Source organism: Spinacia oleracea, chromosome 4 (assembly GCF_020520425.1).
Source record: "Spinacia oleracea cultivar Varoflay chromosome 4, BTI_SOV_V1, whole genome shotgun sequence".
NCBI classification, from domain to species: Eukaryota; Viridiplantae; Streptophyta; class Magnoliopsida; order Caryophyllales; family Amaranthaceae; genus Spinacia; species Spinacia oleracea.
The window spans coordinates 169,989,944-170,008,544 of record NC_079490.1 but is presented as its reverse complement, the minus strand read 5'-3'; the positions used below and the strand labels follow the sequence as shown (position 1 = coordinate 170,008,544).

General features: G+C 36.4%; 1 protein-coding gene across 1 annotated transcript; it reads left to right on the top strand.

Annotated features, from left to right (window-relative positions):
- The first annotated feature begins 11,981 nt into the window (after window positions 1-11,981).
- LOC110805378 ((R,S)-reticuline 7-O-methyltransferase) lies at window positions 11,982-14,737 on the top strand. Its single transcript, XM_022010966.2, has 2 exons — window positions 11,982-12,839; window positions 14,112-14,737. Exons 1-2 carry the CDS (start codon window positions 12,090-12,092, stop codon window positions 14,412-14,414), a joined length of 1,053 nt encoding a protein of 350 aa, XP_021866658.2. The 5' UTR covers window positions 11,982-12,089; the 3' UTR covers window positions 14,415-14,737.
- The last annotated feature ends 3,864 nt before the right edge of the window (window positions 14,738-18,601 follow it).

Genomic DNA, 18,601 nt, shown 5'->3' with positions numbered 1-18,601 from the left:
TGTGAAAGCTCGTCCTGATCAAAAGCGAAAGGAAGTTCCTCCCCGTTCTAGTTCTAGGCCTAAGAAGATGCCTAACATGAAGGGGCCTGCTGTTGCTAAAAGAAATGCAAGCTCTCGCGGAGATCGTCGCCGGAATAATGTATGGGTTAGGAAGGCTCAGCCGCTAGTAGAAACATTGACTAATCTAGTTGATGTCGATAATCCTTCCCCCACCATTGTCTGTGCCCTTAAGGCTGAGCGGGCTATAGCTGTTCAAACTGAGAATGTTTCTGAAGCCTTGGCATCTTTGGAAGTTAGTGTCCAGGAGCCGGTTCTTATGGAGATTGATATAGGGGCAGCGCAGAAAACTGTGGGGGTGGACCCTGCGAACATTGCCCTCTACAAGACTTTATTTGATGATTCGGAAGAACTAGAGTAGTGTAGTTCTTGCTAGGGTGTAGGTGCCCTTTATTAATTTCACTTGTGTTTGTTTTTTCCTTCTTAGCACTTTTGTTTTCCTTCTTATCATTTTTTAATAAAGGCGTATTTTATTTTTACTTTTTTTTGCTTCTCCCTTTTTTTTTTTTTTTTTTTTTATATATATGTCTAACACTTTTGCACAATGTATACTCCCTCCGTCCCGGAATACTCGACCCGGTTTGACCGGCACAGAGTTTAAGGGACTTGAATTGACTTATTTAATTTAATAGGTAGTAGTGATAGTGGGGTATTATTTTAATTTAGTTAGTGGGAAATGTGTAAAGGGGTGGGGTTGGGGGAGAGTAGGGGTTGAATTTTTAATTATTTTTTGTATGGAGTAGGGGGTAGGTGGGTTAATAGGGGTGGAGTGAGAAATAATATAATATTGTTAGAATATTTCCATTTTTAGAAACAGGTCAAGTATTAAGGGACGGCCCGATAAGGAAAACAGGTCAAGTATTCCGGGACGGAGGGAGTATATGTTTTTTACTTGATTGGACCGAATCCATAAATAGGATTGCCTACGTACCTTTGTTAAATATTTTTTAACTTAGAATCAGGTCGCGCGTATTTCTGGCTAGAATAAATTCTAGGATGCCGAATTTTAATAGATATGCCCTGAGGTGGAAACATATTATTTAATCGGTAAAATGAGTGAAGTATTATCATTATTTTAGTCTGTTGTTTTTTGCCGACTGAGCTGGAAACATAAAAATGAAATTCCATGTGTTTTTTGTACGGCTATTTTTTGGTACGCATATCTGGATACGTGCTGTACCCCCCAAGTGTTCGTTATTTTTCCGTTATGTGCGGATAAAATGACGAGCACTTCTGAAAAGTTTAGGCAGGCAGAGAGTTTCAACGCCCTGGCTGGGGCGTCAAAGATTTCGGCGCCCAGCCCCGGGCGCTGAAAATGATTTCTGGGCGGTCTTTTCGACGCTTTGCTTCACATGTTCTTGCATTTATTTCTTTTCTCTTTGTTTTGTGCTTTACCTTTTTACTCGTATGAAAAATCAATTTTGACACTATTTCGGAGGCTTTTTTGACTGTTAGCGTGAGACACATTTTTGTCCGGATTAATTTTTTTTATTCGTGACTCGAAATGGTTTCGAGAGTGGGGTTAGTGTGTGGCAGATATGAAGATCTTCGTGTAGGATTTTTGAGTGGGCTGAGGTGCGTGTCGATGCGGGGGGCGGTGTTTATTTTTTATGAGTTTATTTTTTTGAGCAACATTTGCATTATTTTGATTTCCTTTTTGATTCCTTTGGGTTGCATGGGTTAGACCCTCATGTTGTGGTAATATGATAGGGTGGCTTATTTTGGGGATTCCTTTTTTGATGAATTTCGGTGTCATGATTCAAGACCGAGTGGACCTTGTTTATTGGGCCTAGAGTGGGCCGCCTCTTTGTTTTTGTATTTGCAAGTACATTTGGTGTTTCTTTAGTGTTAGAATAAAAGTTTTTAGGAGAAATCTTACGCCTTTATTAATTTGGAAAGTAAGGAAAACACTGAAACAAAGTTAACCTATATTCTAAGGGGTCTTAGGACCATCTAAAGCCTTTATTTTTTTTCCATCAATCTAAAGAATTACTAGACGCTTTTTTTTTTTACTAAGATGCTCTCTATGGCTCAAGCCTTGGGTTTAATCTCGTAAAACTTTGGTCCTCCGCCGGTACTCATCTTGAATTCTATCCCTTTTGTGTTGGCCCACTGACATGTCTTCACCCATCCGTTCTCGGCCTCTTCTAGTGTTGATGCAAGAGAGATTAACTGGGTTGGATCGAAACCTTCATCTTGTGAAGCTAGGGTAGTCATCACAGTTTCGTTCTCCATAGTCCTCGATTCATTAAACAATGTCCATAGAGCCTGGTTGTCAACATTTCAGCTGTTTTGGTCTTGGTGAGGTGAGGTGCCTCATCCAAGGTATGGGAAATCTCAAATCTGGGCCAAGTTTTAGTAAAGAGGTCCTGGCCCGATACTTGAGACAGGTAGACATCTTCAGCATCATCATCCCACACACCGCACACTTCTCTCTCGATTTGATCCATAGGGACCATGGCGAGTGGTGCACCTTGGGGCGTAATATACGCCGTAGGGTCAAAGTTCATATTTTCTGGTTGGTCAAGAGAGATGTGACAAGAACCGAGTGGGCTCTTGTTGTTGTTGGGTTTGCCAACGTTGGGGAGAGGTATTATTTCCTCTATCATATCCTGGATCGTGTTTTTTAGTCTCCAGCAGTTTTCAGTATCATGCCCATTCCCTTGATGGAACTCGCAGCGAGCGCCCTCGACCCAGTACTTACTTTTGACTGGAGGGTCAGGTGTGGGGCCTATGGGCCTTAGTTTTCCTTGATTGGTTAGTCTTTGGTAAGCTTGTACTAGAGTCGACCCGAGTGGGGCAAACTTTCGATTTCGGGTCCACCCTCCCGGGCTCCTTCGGGTTGGAGTTTCTTTCACAACATGGACCTCTTGGGCTTGGGGCATGGGGCCCCCGTGGTAGGTGCTACCCTTGTATGCAGGTTTGCTTTGTACTGTTTTTGTGAGGTCATCCTCGGTCTCCATTCCTACTTCATAAACCCTCTTGAAGGTATCACGGCTTAAGTATCTAAGATGTGGTTTGTAAGTTGTGTCCCGGTTGTCAATGATTTTTTGGACTAATTCGGTTTCGGGAGGCCAAATGACCAGTAATGCAAAATGTTAGGCTTGCGCAGCCGCTAAGGATTCGTTTTCCATTTTCAGTTGGTTCATGAGTAGGGTCATTTTGGTCATTTGGTTCTGTAGCTCTTCTATAGACATATTTGAGGGTGCGAATCGAGGTTGGGGAAGCGGAGATCCTTGAAATGAGGGATGACGGACGGAGCTTGGAGTCATTAAACCTGGTGTTGGTGATGTATCTTCGAGACGTACTAACCTTTGATTTTCAGATCGGCACCAAGTGGCAGGACCAGCCCTATGCATAAGATAAGCTAAAGTTTAGGCCCCAAAGTTTTAATCATTACTTAGTCTAGACTCTTGACTCTATCTATTGGTTTTTTCGCTCTTTCTTTTGTTGGTACACTTTTGGTTTTTCTTTTGGTCATTCTTTGGATTTTCGAAACACTTGCCCGTGTGACATTCATAGTTATTAGCATGCTCGGTTTTGGTGCCAAGCATTGTCATCGTAGGAGACCTAATCAACGACACAAAGAGTTATTTATTTTTATTCATTTTTTTAGTCGCTTTAAGAATCGAGTGCTTTTCACACGCCCTTGCAGCAATTTTTTTACGAATAGTTTTTTTTGCTACGTATTTTTTGCGCGGGCACCGAGGCTGCTGCTGTAGGGGAATACAGTTAAACATAATAACATGTGCGGAACAATCCCCAAAACCAGGAAACATGTATAAAGCACAGATTAAGCAAACTTACATTCGAAGCGTGTTTTCCACAATAATCTGTCAACGATAACGAACAAAGAACTCCACTTGTCGTTCCTCTACTTGGTTCACCGACACGATCAGATCCGTCTTGATAATCGTAGCTTAGACAATTGATCAAGAGATTTGCTTTTTGGGATGAACACACTATGGAGGCACAGAGAGAATTAGGGTTCTCTGTTTTCTCCTAGGGTTGTGTGTAATCTGAATTGTGATTGTGCTAAGTTGGAAATTAGGTTGTAAGGTTATTTACATAACCTTACTAACCGACCAAGTCAAGAGGCAAGGCCGGCTAGCAAGCCCGCAAGCCAAAACACACGGACACGCACAGCCAGTGGGCCGTGGGCCGCGCTGCTACTGTGTCGTGGTCTCGGCCCGCATGCACGCGCACAGCTCCGCGCCACAAGGGCCTCGCTGCTGCTGCGTTTCTTTGCTTGCACGCCTATGCGCGCGCCCATGGGCCTCGAGTGCTTCGTGCACTCGGCTCGTGGGCCGCTCCTTGTATTCGCGATTAAATATATTTCTGATATATTTATTTATCGTTTCGTATACGACGAATCACCGTCGTACGATACGATTTATTCGTTTCGCCTAGCTTACGAATATCCGCGATACGATATATGATTCCAATGCAAGGTCGTATCGTATAATACGTTTCCAACTTAAATCCCGAAAAGCTATTAAATGAATTTCCGATTCATTTAATCCGGTGATCTGTTACGTGTCATTGGTGTGACCTTGTAGGTTCAGTCAAGAGTAAGTTGTGAGTTCAATATCCATTAGAACTCACTGATCGGAAGCATTGCTCCAGCTAGCTGTTCCGATCACTTGATCTCACTGAATTAATTGTTCGCAATTAATCTAAACCTTGGTATTAGACTTAATGCACCTTGGGTGAAGGACATATTTCCTTCAATCTCCCACTTGTCATTCAGACAAGTGTGCATCCACATTCCTTTTTCGCTTAGTGTTACTTACTGAACATAAGGTAAGATCCAAGCCATCCTTATTAGGTCCAGAAGTGTTTCTCGGATTACAGAGTTCAACTGTCAAACTTTTGCAGAAGGTTAAGCCTAACCATTCTGAGCACGGCCATGCATTTTACAGTATCTAACTCTCCGAGAGGCCTTGTTACACAACAACATCATATCCTATCAAAGATAGGAGGACAATCCATTCTTGCAATCTATGAACACTCACTTTGATTCATAGTACGCCCAATAACTGCTTTTATAGCCTCCTTTTACGGTGCGACGTTTAGCTAGTATCAAAGCGAACTAATTCTAACGAGCAGACATAATCGCTCATGTTCTGAGGAACGGTTTCTAATCACCATTAATGAGAACTACCTATGACATGACTTTAATCTCTTAAAGCGTTCTCATGGTCAATCCGATACAAGATCCAATAAGTATCTATGCAAAAGATTCTGACATCCAGTCACTCTAGTTCAAGAAACAGAACTAAGTAATATACTTGCAATCTAATCTTTATTAGTCATTGGTCGTCCACCTTTCAATGACCTGGATTAGGGATCTTTTGTGACTTCAATATTCAAGTTCAATTATGGGTGTTTCTTTGTCAAAGAATCCATCTTGACATCCCATTTGAATGATTCGAATCACATGGACTTATCATTTAATTCTAAACCACAATTAAATGAATATGAAATAAATAAATTTCATAAATATGAAATGGTTAAACCAATTGTTTTAAACATAGATCTAACAGATGTTCTAAAACAATACTTAGAAAATCAAAGTCATTCTCCAACATGCTTGATTCCCATGGTTGCTACATGTGCGTTGTGTTTCACTTGTGGCAACGGTTTAGTCAATGGATCCGCGACGTTGTCGTTAGTTCCAACCTTGCAAATCTCGATTTCCTTTTCTTTCAACGATCTCTCGAAGTATATGAAATCGCCGCAGTACGTGCTTGGACTTCTGGTGGCTCCTAGGCTCCTTTGCCTGGGCAATGGCTCCGCTATTGTCGCAATACAAAGCCACTGGTCCTTTAATGGAGGGGACAACACCAAGTTCTTCGATGAACTTCCGAATCCAAACAGCTTCCTTTGCTGCTTCTGAGGCAGCAATGTACTCGGCTTCAGTTGTAGAATCCGCAATAGTGCTTTGCTTAGCACTTTTCCAGCTTACTGTTCCGCCGTTGAGGCAGAACACAAACCCAGACTGTGATCTGAAATTATCTCTGTTGGTTTGAAAGCTTGTGTCCGTATAGCCCTTAACAATCAACTCATCTGTACCACCATAAACCAGAAACTGATCCTTAGTCCTTTTCAGGTACTTTAGGATGTTCTTGGAAGCAGTCCAATGCGCCTCACCTGGTTCTGACTGGTACCTGCTCGTTGCACTGAGTGCAAACGAAACATCCGGCCTTGTACAAATCATAGCATACATGATGGATCCAATAACCGAAGCGTGTGGAATTCCACTCATCTTTCTACGCTCATCAGATGTTTTGGGACACTGATTCTTGCTTAGATATACGCCATGTGACATGGGTAGATGGCCTCTCTTGGCTTCCATCATATTGAACATAGCTAGCACTTTGTCAATGTAAGTACTTTGGCTTAGTCCAATCATCCTCTTAGATCTATCCCTATAGATCTTGATGCCCAATATGTACTGTGCCTCTCCTAAGTCCTTCATTGAGAAACACTTCCCGAGCCAAGTCTTTACAGACTCCAACATAGGAATGTCGTTTCCAATAAGCAGTATGTCGTCAACATACAAGACTAGGAATGCAATTTTACTCCCACTGACCTTCTTGTATACACAAGATTCGTCCTGATTCTTGATGAAGCCAAACTTATTGACTGCTTCATCAAATAGTTTATTCCAACTCCTTGACGCCTGCTTTAGTCCGTAGATGGACTTCTTAAGCTTGCATACCTTTCCTTGGTTCTTTTGATCGACAAAACCCTCCGGCTGTGTCATGAACACAATCTCTTCAAGAACACCGTTCAAGAAGGCAGTTTTGACATCCATTTGCCATATTTCATAGTCATGAAAAGCGGCAATCGCAAGGATTATCCGAATAGACTTAAGCATCGCGACTGGAGAAAAGGTTTCATCGTAGTCAACGCCGTGAACTTGCCTGTAACCTTTTTCTACCAATCTAGCCTTGTATATGTATACAATTCCATCTTTGTCTTTCTTCAACTTGAAGACCCATTTGCATCCGATAGGTGTGAACCCATCCGGCAAATCAACCAAATCCCAGACTTGATTTTCAGACATGGAGTCTATTTCAGATTGAAATTAACCCAACAACAATTAAAAAAAAAAAAGTACTTTACATAATGGTAAAAAGACGTGGTTAGAGTAAATAAAAAAAAAATGTAACTATCGAAGTCATGCTTCCGTTGAGAAACAGAATAAGTATAAGTTTCATTTACGTTAAAGAATTTCCAATATGTTTCTTCGAGTCCAATAAGTTTACTCTCTTAAGGTTATCCTTGTGCAATCTAGTCTAATCATATCTAATAATTAGTTTCAATCAAATTTAATTAGGTCCAATTAATTACAATCGGGTTCAATCAAGCCCAATAAGTTTGGATAAAATCAGATAAATTTAGTTCAGATAAGTTCGATCATGAGATTTCCGGCAAAAGGTATCACTCTAAGTTAGTTGTCTATGTAAACATGCACTTTCTCTGTTTTCTTTTGGCTGTTCAATTTTGTCTGGGCACATTTGCCAATGTACAACTTTGACCTTTATACATTTGACTGTCTATCATTCAAAAATTATAAAAAGTTGATATATTAAAAACATGTGTCGAGACGAATATACCAGGACCCAATAGGAGTACTATGTTTTTAATTGTGCAGATACAAACAACATAAGTCAAAGTTGATCATGTGAATAGTAACTAAAGTAGCTATGGTACAAACGCTAAAAAACGGATGAAGCATTGCATTATCACATCTATACTATGTAGTATTCCTAAACCGAAGCAAATAAATGATATATTTCGTCAAGTGTGATCTCTAGACCTAGTTATTGGAACTCAATAGTTATGAGGTTAGGGTCAAGTTAATATAATTTTTTTTAGTAGATTTAGATTTTTACTCTACAAGGTCAATATAAAGTTAAACTTATAGCCCAAGAATTTTGAATATTAAGTTAGTTACAGTATGATATAAAAAATCATACGTATAGCTTTGTATTCAGTTATATTAACATATGACTCCCTCTTTTAATTAATTTTCATTGCTTGTTTATAGCCCTGCCCCCTATCGCCCTGTTATCAACTCCAACCCACTTTAGTCTACCAATTATTAGCCCGTTAAAAAAAACTTTTCATACTTCGTAATTCAGCCCACTTTGACCCACACCTACCAGGCTACTCTCCCAATAACCAGGACTAGTCACCTTCTACTGACTATGACATAATCGATGGGTACCACGTACATTAAATGTGAAGTCTTAATGTGAGATGAGTATTGTCTCTATTTTTTTGGGGCTACACATGTACTGTTTTTGTGGAATGATATTTTTCAAAAATGTTGAATTTTCTACCATGATATACTGACACTAACTGGTAAGCCCATCTAGAACATGGACCTCGTCAAATTTGGTGTGAAACCCAAACGGATCCTATTTGGACCGTCGTCTTATTGGAATGCCCATGTGGAATCTAAGGCCCTGTTCTTTAGAGCTGAATTGAATTGAATTGAACTGAATTGAACTTAACTGAATGCTCCTGAACTGAACTGAACTGAATGCTCCTGAACTGAACTGAACTGAACTGAATGCTCCTGAACTGAACTCAACTGAACTTAACTTAACAGAATAAATAATAAATAATAAATAATAAATAATAAATAATAAATAATAAATAATAAATAATAAATAATAAATAATAAATAATAAATAATAAATAATAATAATAATAATAATAATAATAAATAATAAATAATAAATAATAAATAATAATAATAATAATAATAAATAATAAATAATAAATAATAAATAATAAATAATAAATAATAAATAATAATAATAAATAATAAATAATAAATAATAAATAATAAATAATAAATAATAAATAATAAATAATAAATAATAAATAATAAATAATAAATAATAAATAATAAATAATAAATAATAAATAATAAATAATAATAATAAATAATAAATAATAAATAATAAATAATAAATAATAAATAATAATAACTAATAATAAATAATAAATAATAAAAAATAAAAAATATTAACTAATAACTAAAGAATAATTATTAATTAATAACTAAATAAATATATAATAAATAATAATAATAATCTGTAATTGATTACTAAATAATTACAATAAATGACAAATATTAATAATAATAATAATAATAATAATTCATAGTTAATAACTAGTAACTAAATAATTAATAACTAATAATCCGTAACTAATTAATAAAAATAATAATAAATTATATTAATTATTAATAAATAGTTAGTTATAAATAATAATAATAATAATAATAAGTAATATAAAAATATAAATATTAATATAAATATAAATAATAAGTAATATAATAATATAATAATATAAATATAAATAATAATATAAGTAATATTAATAATAATAATAATAATAATAATAATATTATTATTATTATTATTATTATTATTATTATTATTATTATTTTAAATTGAATTGAATTAAACTGAATTAAACTGAACTGAACTTAATGCTCCTGAACTGAACTGAACTGAACTGCACTGAACTGAACTGAACTGAACTGAATGCTCCTGAACTGAACTGAACTGCCAAATAAGTCCTGAAACTGAAATTAAGCCAAAAAGATCAGGGCCTAAGAAAGTACGAGGTTGGGGAACTGAAATTAAATGGATGAAGATAGTAACTATTTTATACTCCCTCAGTCTCTTAATACTCAATCTGTTTTGATCGGACACGCTTGTCAATGTACAATTTTAAAAACCAATTTCTTTAATTACATATTATAAAAACTTATAAAAATATTAATATTATACTCCATCTGTTCTTATTTATATGACACAATTATTTAGTCACGTTTGCCAATACAAGATTTCAAACATTAATATTTTCAATTATGGATAAGAAAAAATTATAAAAAGTTGATATTTAAAAAATATTTATTGAGACGAATCAAACAAGACCCCACACGACTATGTTTTTTATTAAGTATAAATCACAAATTGAAATCAAAGGAGCTTGTGTGAATAGTGTCAAAACCTCAATTGTGTCATATAAATAAGAATAGAGGAAGTATTATATACTAACATTTATTTTCATATACTAGAAATAAAATAGAGTCAAAATGAATTACGTAAATAGTTTTAGTTAAATTGGGTCGAATATCAAGGGACGAAAGGACTAGCAATGAGGTTTTGGCTCGTTGGTGAAGAGTGAAAACTAAATGTTTGCGTGTTTAATTTTTCCTTTCATTTGTGATTTTATGTCATTGTTTCTCAAAAGTACCAGAAAAAATAAAGTACTACTCCCTACCATCTTGACTTTTTGAGTGTTTTTTTTATATATATAAAAATGCTCGACTTCTACCTTTGATAACTTACTACTTTCTCTGTTTTTAAATATTAGTCATCTTTTGATTTTTTCACTCGTTTCAAATCAATATTTAAATGTAAACATATCTAAATACGTACGGTAAGTAAATATAAAAATTTGATACGGAGTATTGTTTAACTATACATTGAGACGAACAAACAATATCCCACGTGAATATATTTTGAAATACGTATTGGTAATAAATTAGAAGATTTTCTTCAATTGTAAATAGTGATAAGATTTCAAAATGGACTAATATTCGAGAACGGAGGGAGTACTATATTTTACTCCGTATTATTTATCTCTTTCATTAATCTCCATTTATAATATTTTATTGTCTATCAACCAGAGCAAACTCTAATGTAGGAATCAACCAGAGCTTCATCCTCCGGAATCGACCAACTTTGAGACTGAGATACAACCTTAAGTGGTTGATTTGGTTTAACAGGTAACAGATGCGTCATGATCGATTCACGTGTGTCTCTATGACACTTTCCTCTAAAGCTTCATGGTCAACAATATTGTTAGCATAAAAAGGTTGTTGACAATTTGAGAGGAATTCCCCTGCGAATACAAATTGAAGGCGGGATGCTGATCGTTGTCAAGGTTAAGATCAAAATCATCAACATTTTTTGAATTTTGAGAGTAGTATTATGGTCCATTTTATTTTTGAAAAATATGCAAGCACACTAATAACAACAATAATTTTAATAGTAAATATACCTTCTAGTAACAATAATAATAATAATAATAATAATAATAATAATAATGACAATAATAATAATACTAATAATAATAATAATAATAATAATAATGATAAAACTAATAAATAAATACCGGAAATAAGATTATCGAAAATATTCAATAATTTTTCCAATGTATCACAAGTTATAGTAATACTTTGTATGAAAAGTGATTTTGATGATTTTAAAGAGAGAAAAATGAATTTTTGAAAGTGTGTCGAAATATAGCAAAATGAGTCTCTATTTTATGTTCGTTGGTATAATTTTTTTAAAATTATTTTTGGCTAAATTAGCCGTTAAACAATAGATCGTTACAATTTGAACTTAATTGTGTGATTGGCCGGTAAATCTGACTAGGACACATGGCAGGCGCCCATTGGGTATGCTGACGCTCCCAATCAGATTTGTTGATTTTTTTTTTAATTTTTTTTTTGGAAATTTGTGGAAAAACGGTAACAATTGATGACCTGTCCTTTTCAAACGGTAACAATATTTTTGTGAAAGCATGACTTTCTAACTGAAATATTCAGTGGCGGGGCCATCATTTATGGCGAGCAAAATGGGAAAACAGAATGTGGCGTGAGGTAATTTTCTTTTGCTCCTGAGCAATTATTCGCCTCCTCGATCATTAATGTGACCCGTGATTTTTTTTTGTGAGCAATATTTTTCCCAATTGCTGGGAGTACTCTTATCAACATCATGGTCTACATTGTTGTTTGACTTTTATAAACCGAAAAAGTACTCTCATAGAAGATAATTCGTTAAATTTTCTTTTTCTTTTTCTTTTTCTTTTTCTTATAAATAGCTAGACTCCTTTTGTTACACAATATCAACATTCAACAGTATAACCCACACCTACATAATAAGTATACGCCAAAATATTGCTTTTAATAAGCTACAATAGAAACACAAATGGATCTCGTCAAAGCCCATGGCGAAGTATACAGCCACCTCTTTGCTTACGCAGACACCCTAGTGCTAAGATCTGCTGTAGAGCTCCGCATTGCAGATATCATACACTCTCACGGCCAACCAATGAGCGTACCCGAAATAGCCTCAAAACTCGAGTCATCTCCCTCCCCAAATATCCCCTACCTGACACGTGTCATGCGTGTGCTAACCCGTAACAAAATCTTCACCGTCGAAAATAAAAAAGAAAACATAAACATAACACCCTTGTATGGTCTAACCGAAACAGCAAAGTGTCTGTTACACGATCAAGAGTTAAGCTTTGCCCCGACCCTTTTGACTTTCACCGACCCTTCGATCATGGCCGGGTGGTACGAGATAGGCCGTACGATCAAGGAAGGTGGGACCCCATTTGTGAAGGCTCATGGGGAATCGTTCTGGGAGATGACACGAGAAAATCCTGAATTTAATAAGTTGTTTAGTAGTGGGATGAGTGCTGTTACTAAGCCTGCATTAGATGCTATAATTAAAGGGTTTAAGGATGGGTTTAGTAGGTTGGAGGGTAGTCTTGTTGATGTTGGAGGTGGGACTGGATATTTAGTGGCTAATATTGTTGAAGCATATCCTCATATTAAAGGTGTTAACTTTGATCTTCCTCAAACTATTGTAAATGCTCCTAAACACTCTGGGGTTACTCATGTTGGAGGTGACATGTTTGACGAGATCCCTTCTGCTGATAATGTTATCATCAAGGTACGTCTACAACCATTTGTATAAAAACAGATATCAAGAGTGACACAGGTTGTTGTAAAATTTTCCCGCCAAAAGTCCTCTTAAAATAATATGCAGTAATAAAAAAAACTCATCTTTTTTAATTAACGGTTTATGTATTGAAAAACAATATTTCTATTTGTTTATAGATTACTGTGCTGATGATACCACGTAATAATAATTTGCTAAAAATGACTTTTGATAATATTTTACTCAAATCTTGTACTATGTATATTATGTTCATGCGTGACAAGTGATCTAACCTATTACTCCATTTGTTCCTATTAATGTTCACTTTGAGAGAATTCACGATAGTTAAGGAAAATGAAAAGTTGGTAAGAGAAATAATGATTGGAATTGTTTTTGGGGGAAATGATCGCAATTTAGAAGGTGGACCATGGTGCACCTTAAGAACACTAGTATATAATTGAAAGAACATCTGGTTACGATAAAAGAACCTGAGTATTTTTTTTATTTAGGTTTTTAATAAATAGTAAAATAATATATTATTTTTATAACAAAAAAGTGAAATATTATATTGCATGTTCTTTTGCCGTAGTGTCATGTTCTTTTGCTTATGCACATATGTTCTTTTGGTGCACCATGCTCTATGTGCACCACGGTCCATAGTTCACGGATTGAGAAATGATAAAGAGATAATTGTTTATTGATAAAGTACAAATAAAAATGGATGTGGGGATGGAAAAGTGAGAAAAGTGTAAAATGTGTAAGAAAAAACAATCATGATTTATGAAAAAGTGAGAAAAATGTATGGAAAAGTGTAGTCCAAAAATGAAAACTGGACACTTATAAGGAAACGCTGTTTTTGGAAAGTGGACACTTAAATATGAACGGAGGAAGTAATATTAATTACCTACTCCACTTTTGTTATGTCGCTCCTAAACATTCAAGTACATCTTAACTTTTACTCCCTGTGTCCCTAATTGTTTGCCCTATGACTCAATAGTGTTTTTATTAAGAATTGGTTGTGTAGAATTGAAACTTTAGTGGTGGGCAAAATGTATTTTATGTGAGATCTAGTAAAATTGTGGTCCCATGTCTTTCATGATAATGTGACAATATTTTAGGGACGTCTTAAAATGACAAATGGAGCAAACAAAAAGGGACAGATGGAGAAAGTTAAATATATTTTCACACATTGAAACAATCCAAGTACTTCAAATTAGATTGTGTCTAAGTTTAAATAGCATATAATTAAGATCTCACATAACACTTTCTTTCTTTTTTATGTAGTCTGTTTTACATGATTGGGGGGATGAAGAAGCATTGATAATCCTAAAGAAGTGTCAAGAAGCAGTTGCCCAAAAGAAAGGAAAAGTGATTATTGTGGAAATAGTTCTTCATCCAGATCGAAATTTGATGTGCGATGATGCAGCTATTGCCATTGATCTTTTAATGATGGTTAATTGCGGTGGTGCAAAAGAAAGAACTGAAGATGAATGGAAGATTTTGTTGAACAAAGCTGGGTTTACTCACTTCAACTTCATCCCACTTCAAGCTACACTCTCCTTTTCCATTATCGAGGCCTTTAATTAGTGTCAACGTAACTCATCTGTCTTGTTTTACTTGCTTTATTTTTGACCGGAAAAATTAATTCTCACAAATATTGGTCAAATGAAACAAGTAAATTGAGGCGGAGAGAGTATAATTAAGTAAATTTAAACGTTTTCAACAAATAAAATAATGTAGCGATAATAAAACAATGCGGAGTATTTAAATTGTAACTAGCTTTGTATTAGAATCCAACAATCTTTTACTTGTGATTTTCTTTATCCAATGTTTTCTAGTACTTTTTTCTTAAGCTTTTAGGCTTTTGATAAGATTATTATATTTATGTCAATCCAGTGTTTATTGATGTAGTTTTTAGTTTGTTCAAAATAAATCAATCTCTACAATAATATATGATGACACCGCTCCCTCTTCTCTCAAACCCCCCCAACCCCAACCCCAACCCCAACCCCCTCCCTCAAACCATATAGCCTTCGTTAGTGAATTTTGAAGGGGCATTTATTGATTCTTATCGGTGGAAATTAAGCTCAATCTTTGTTAATTTAGTTGTTTTTCTTTAAGTTTGTTTGTGGTATTTTTAGGTTTTTAATGACGCTTCCTTCTCCTGCGAGTAACTTCTTTCTCTTGAAATACAAGGTTTTGCTTCTCATCCTTTGAGGGAAAACTTTTTCTAGGTTTAAAGGGCTTTGCTACGCTATTGATTTATTATCGGCTACAAAATAGGCGGTAAGTGCAAGTTAAATCGGAATCGTAACATATATATCAACTCATATGGACTGTTAATATCAAATGAAATTTTGTTAATGTCAAGTTGTGCATGCGTCTATGCATTGGAAATTCATGCTGCACTACTTCAGTAATCAGATTAATTAGTCTTGCAGAGAGAAGGGACATTGCAGGAGAATGGAATTTATGTTGCATTGTGACATAAGCAATCAGACTTTTTCCTTTTTTTTGCGAATGAACCCACAAGAATTATATAAATTACAAACAGGAGTGAGAGGAGTCGAACCTAAAACCTATCATACACAAGCCCTTAGATTTATTGCCTTATGCCTATGTTAGCATGTGGCCATCGTCGATCCACCATGATATCGTATAACAAATATTTTCAACACTAACCTACTTTACAAGCATAATTTAATTAGATGTCATCCTTATAGATGGCATGTAATGTACGTATACGCAACAAGCTATTAGAAGATTACAAGCTATTTAATTGAATGATAAAACCTTCCAAATCATTAATCTAACTACTACGATACGACAAGGTGACATTAATTTCACGCGTTTGTTTGGGCATCTTTCGGTCCCATATATGCATGAGTCGCTTGACACATATGACACCCAATCAAATTGCTTCTATTTTTTTTTTTTTTTTTGTCAGAAAGAGTTACTTCATTAATTACTTAACATCAAAAGATTATCTAGAGTTTGTTCACATAGCCCCGCTTCTTATGGAGGCAAAAATACAGCCATTTATGACATTACTACGAAACAAGCATGCTTCTAAAAAATAAGTTTCATTGTCAATAGAGATATCATTAGCTAAACATGGTGGGGGATATATCAACGCCTTGATCCAACAGACTCAGTCGGGCCTTGACCTTCTTTACCACGTAGTCCATCTCCATGAGTTGTTCCCTTCTTCTGAATTTCACATAAAAGCTTCCTTGGGTTCTTTGCAATGCCCTACATTTACCATATAAGTTAGTAAGACTCGAAGTTGGAGCTTGGTCATGGTTTATACCCTCTACTGATGCTTTGCAATCTGAATAGATGGTGACATTCTGACATCTGTTGTTTATAACCCATGAGACTGCCAAAAGGATTGTTTGTGTTTCTGCAGTTATGGCTGAGGTTGTGGAGAATGTACCAGCAATTCCAGCCCTAAAAATGTGGTTTGAGTCCCTGCAAACAATAGCATAGGAAGCAAAGAGAGTGGAAATACAAAAGGTAGCATCACATATAACAATTAACTCAGAGTGGGGCTTAGGTTCTATATGCATTGGTTTAGTTTGATGGTTATTCTTGGTGGCTAGGTTTGAAAATTCATTTGAAAGCCAGATGGTTTGTTGGCATCAAGGGGTAATGCTTTTGTTTTCTTTCTGGAAGGTCCATAGGTTTCTTCTTATCCATATCCTCCACAAGCAATAGGCAAAAGTAGTTTGGGGGGAGGTGGTAAGATTCAAATCAGTATCATTATCCTTTAGGTTTTCCAGAAGTCAGGTTTCAAAATCAGAGTTTATATGACTAACTTTGGAATTGCTTCTATTTATTATTGCTTATATTATGTAATCCAATTACACGTGGGTGCTTATGAACATTTAATGTGTTTTTTTGGGTGATTTAATGTAATTTTATGGACACCCTTCTTCATCGATTATTGTCAAATATTGTGTAATCTCGTACTATTCTCATTAATCACAAACGTATATATAGTACAACTCAGTAACCTAAACCCTAGGTTACATATTAGCTAACATACCATAGTTAGGACTCTACAGAATATTCACAGAATAATATCTAATATATCTTAACATCCCCCCTCAAGGTGGAGCATGAAGATCTCGAATGCCCATCTTGTTAAAAAAAAACTCAAATTACGCCTTCCCCAACGCTTTGGTGAAAATATCTGCTAACTGAATCTTCGTCGACACATACGACGGACTGATGATCCCTTCCTTGATTGCATCCCGAATGAAATGACAATCTGACTCGATGTGTTTTGTCCTTTCATGAAACACCGGATTCTGTGCGATATGCAACGCAGACTGACTGTCGCAGTACATACTCATACCTTGGTCGTGTGTCACCCCCAAGTCGCATAGTAGTTGTTTCAACCACTTCAATTCACACGTCAGAGCTGCCATCGACCGATATTCTGCCTCAGCAGACGACTGAGAAACAGTATGTTGTTTCTTGGTCTTCCAAGAAACTGGCGACATACCAAGTAACACAAACCATCCAGTCACCGACCGACGCGTCAGCGGACAACCCGCCCAATCCGAATCGCACCACCTCTCCAACTGCAACGCACTATCCGATCGGAGTAATATACCTTGACCCGGGCACTTCTTCAAGTATCTCACTACCCCCAAAGCTGCTTCCCAATGTGCCTCCTTTGGTGCTTGCATGAATTGGGATAGGACATGTACGGAGTAAGTGACGTCTGGTCGTGTGACAGCCAAATAAACCAGACGTCCGATCAGATGCCTATACTTCTCACCATCCGACAGGTCTGGCCCGTCTGCCAATGCCAACTTATGATTCTGGTCCATAGGAAAATCCACATGCTTTGCTCCCAACAATCCGACCTTTGAGATGATGTCAAGAGCGTATTTTCTCTGACACACATAAAACCCCTGACTACTACGTGCCTACTCTAACCACAGAAAATACATCAGAGCACCGAGATCTTTCATTTTAAAACACTCACTCAAATATGCCTTGAAGCTCTCAAGCGCAGACTTATTATTGCTTGCGATAATCATGTCATCCACATATATAAGTACACTTAGCTGCAACGTCCCCTTAGAAAGAGAAAATAGCGAATAATCCGACAACGACTGTCGAAATCCATAGCGCGTCAGAGCAGTCGACAGCTTCTGAAACCAACATCGAGGAGCCTGTTTCAACCCATACAACGACTTTCTCATTCGGCACACCTTGTCGGAGTTATTCTTCTGAAATCCAGGAGGAATATTCATATAGATCTCTTCCTCTAAGTCACCGTGGAAGAAAGCGTTATGAACGTCCATCTGATGCACGTCCCAATTTTTGACAGCTGCGACGGCTAAGAAAGTTCGAAATGTCGCCATCTTTGCGACTGGAGCAAATGTCTCATTATAGTCCAATCCCTCCTCCTTATGATTCCCTGGACATACCAATCGTGCCTTTAACCTCAACAAATTTCCATCCTCGTCACGTTTCTCAGTGTACACCCACTTACTCCCTAGTGCCTTCTTCCCTTCCGGCAAGTTTTCCAATGTCCATGTCCCCTGTTCCTCCAACGCATTAATCTCTGCAGCCATTGCTCGACGCCACCCCTCATGTTGCATCGCCTGTTTAAATGTCTTAGGAGCTTTCCCCTCTTGTAACGCTGCAATATAGTTTCTGTGTTTTGACGAAAAACGCTCATAATTAACAAAGTATGTAATAGGATAAGGAGTACATGAGGACGATGTTGCCGTAGGTATTGTGTCAGAAGTACT

Coding starts and splice junctions, on each gene's coding strand:
- LOC110805378 (XM_022010966.2), top strand. CDS start 12,090: ATGGATCTCGTCAAAGCCCATGGCGAAGTATACAGCCACCTCTTTGCT. Junction 12,840..14,111: donor CTGATAATGTTATCATCAAG/GTACGTCTACAA, acceptor TTTTTTATGTAG/TCTGTTTTACATGATTGGGG.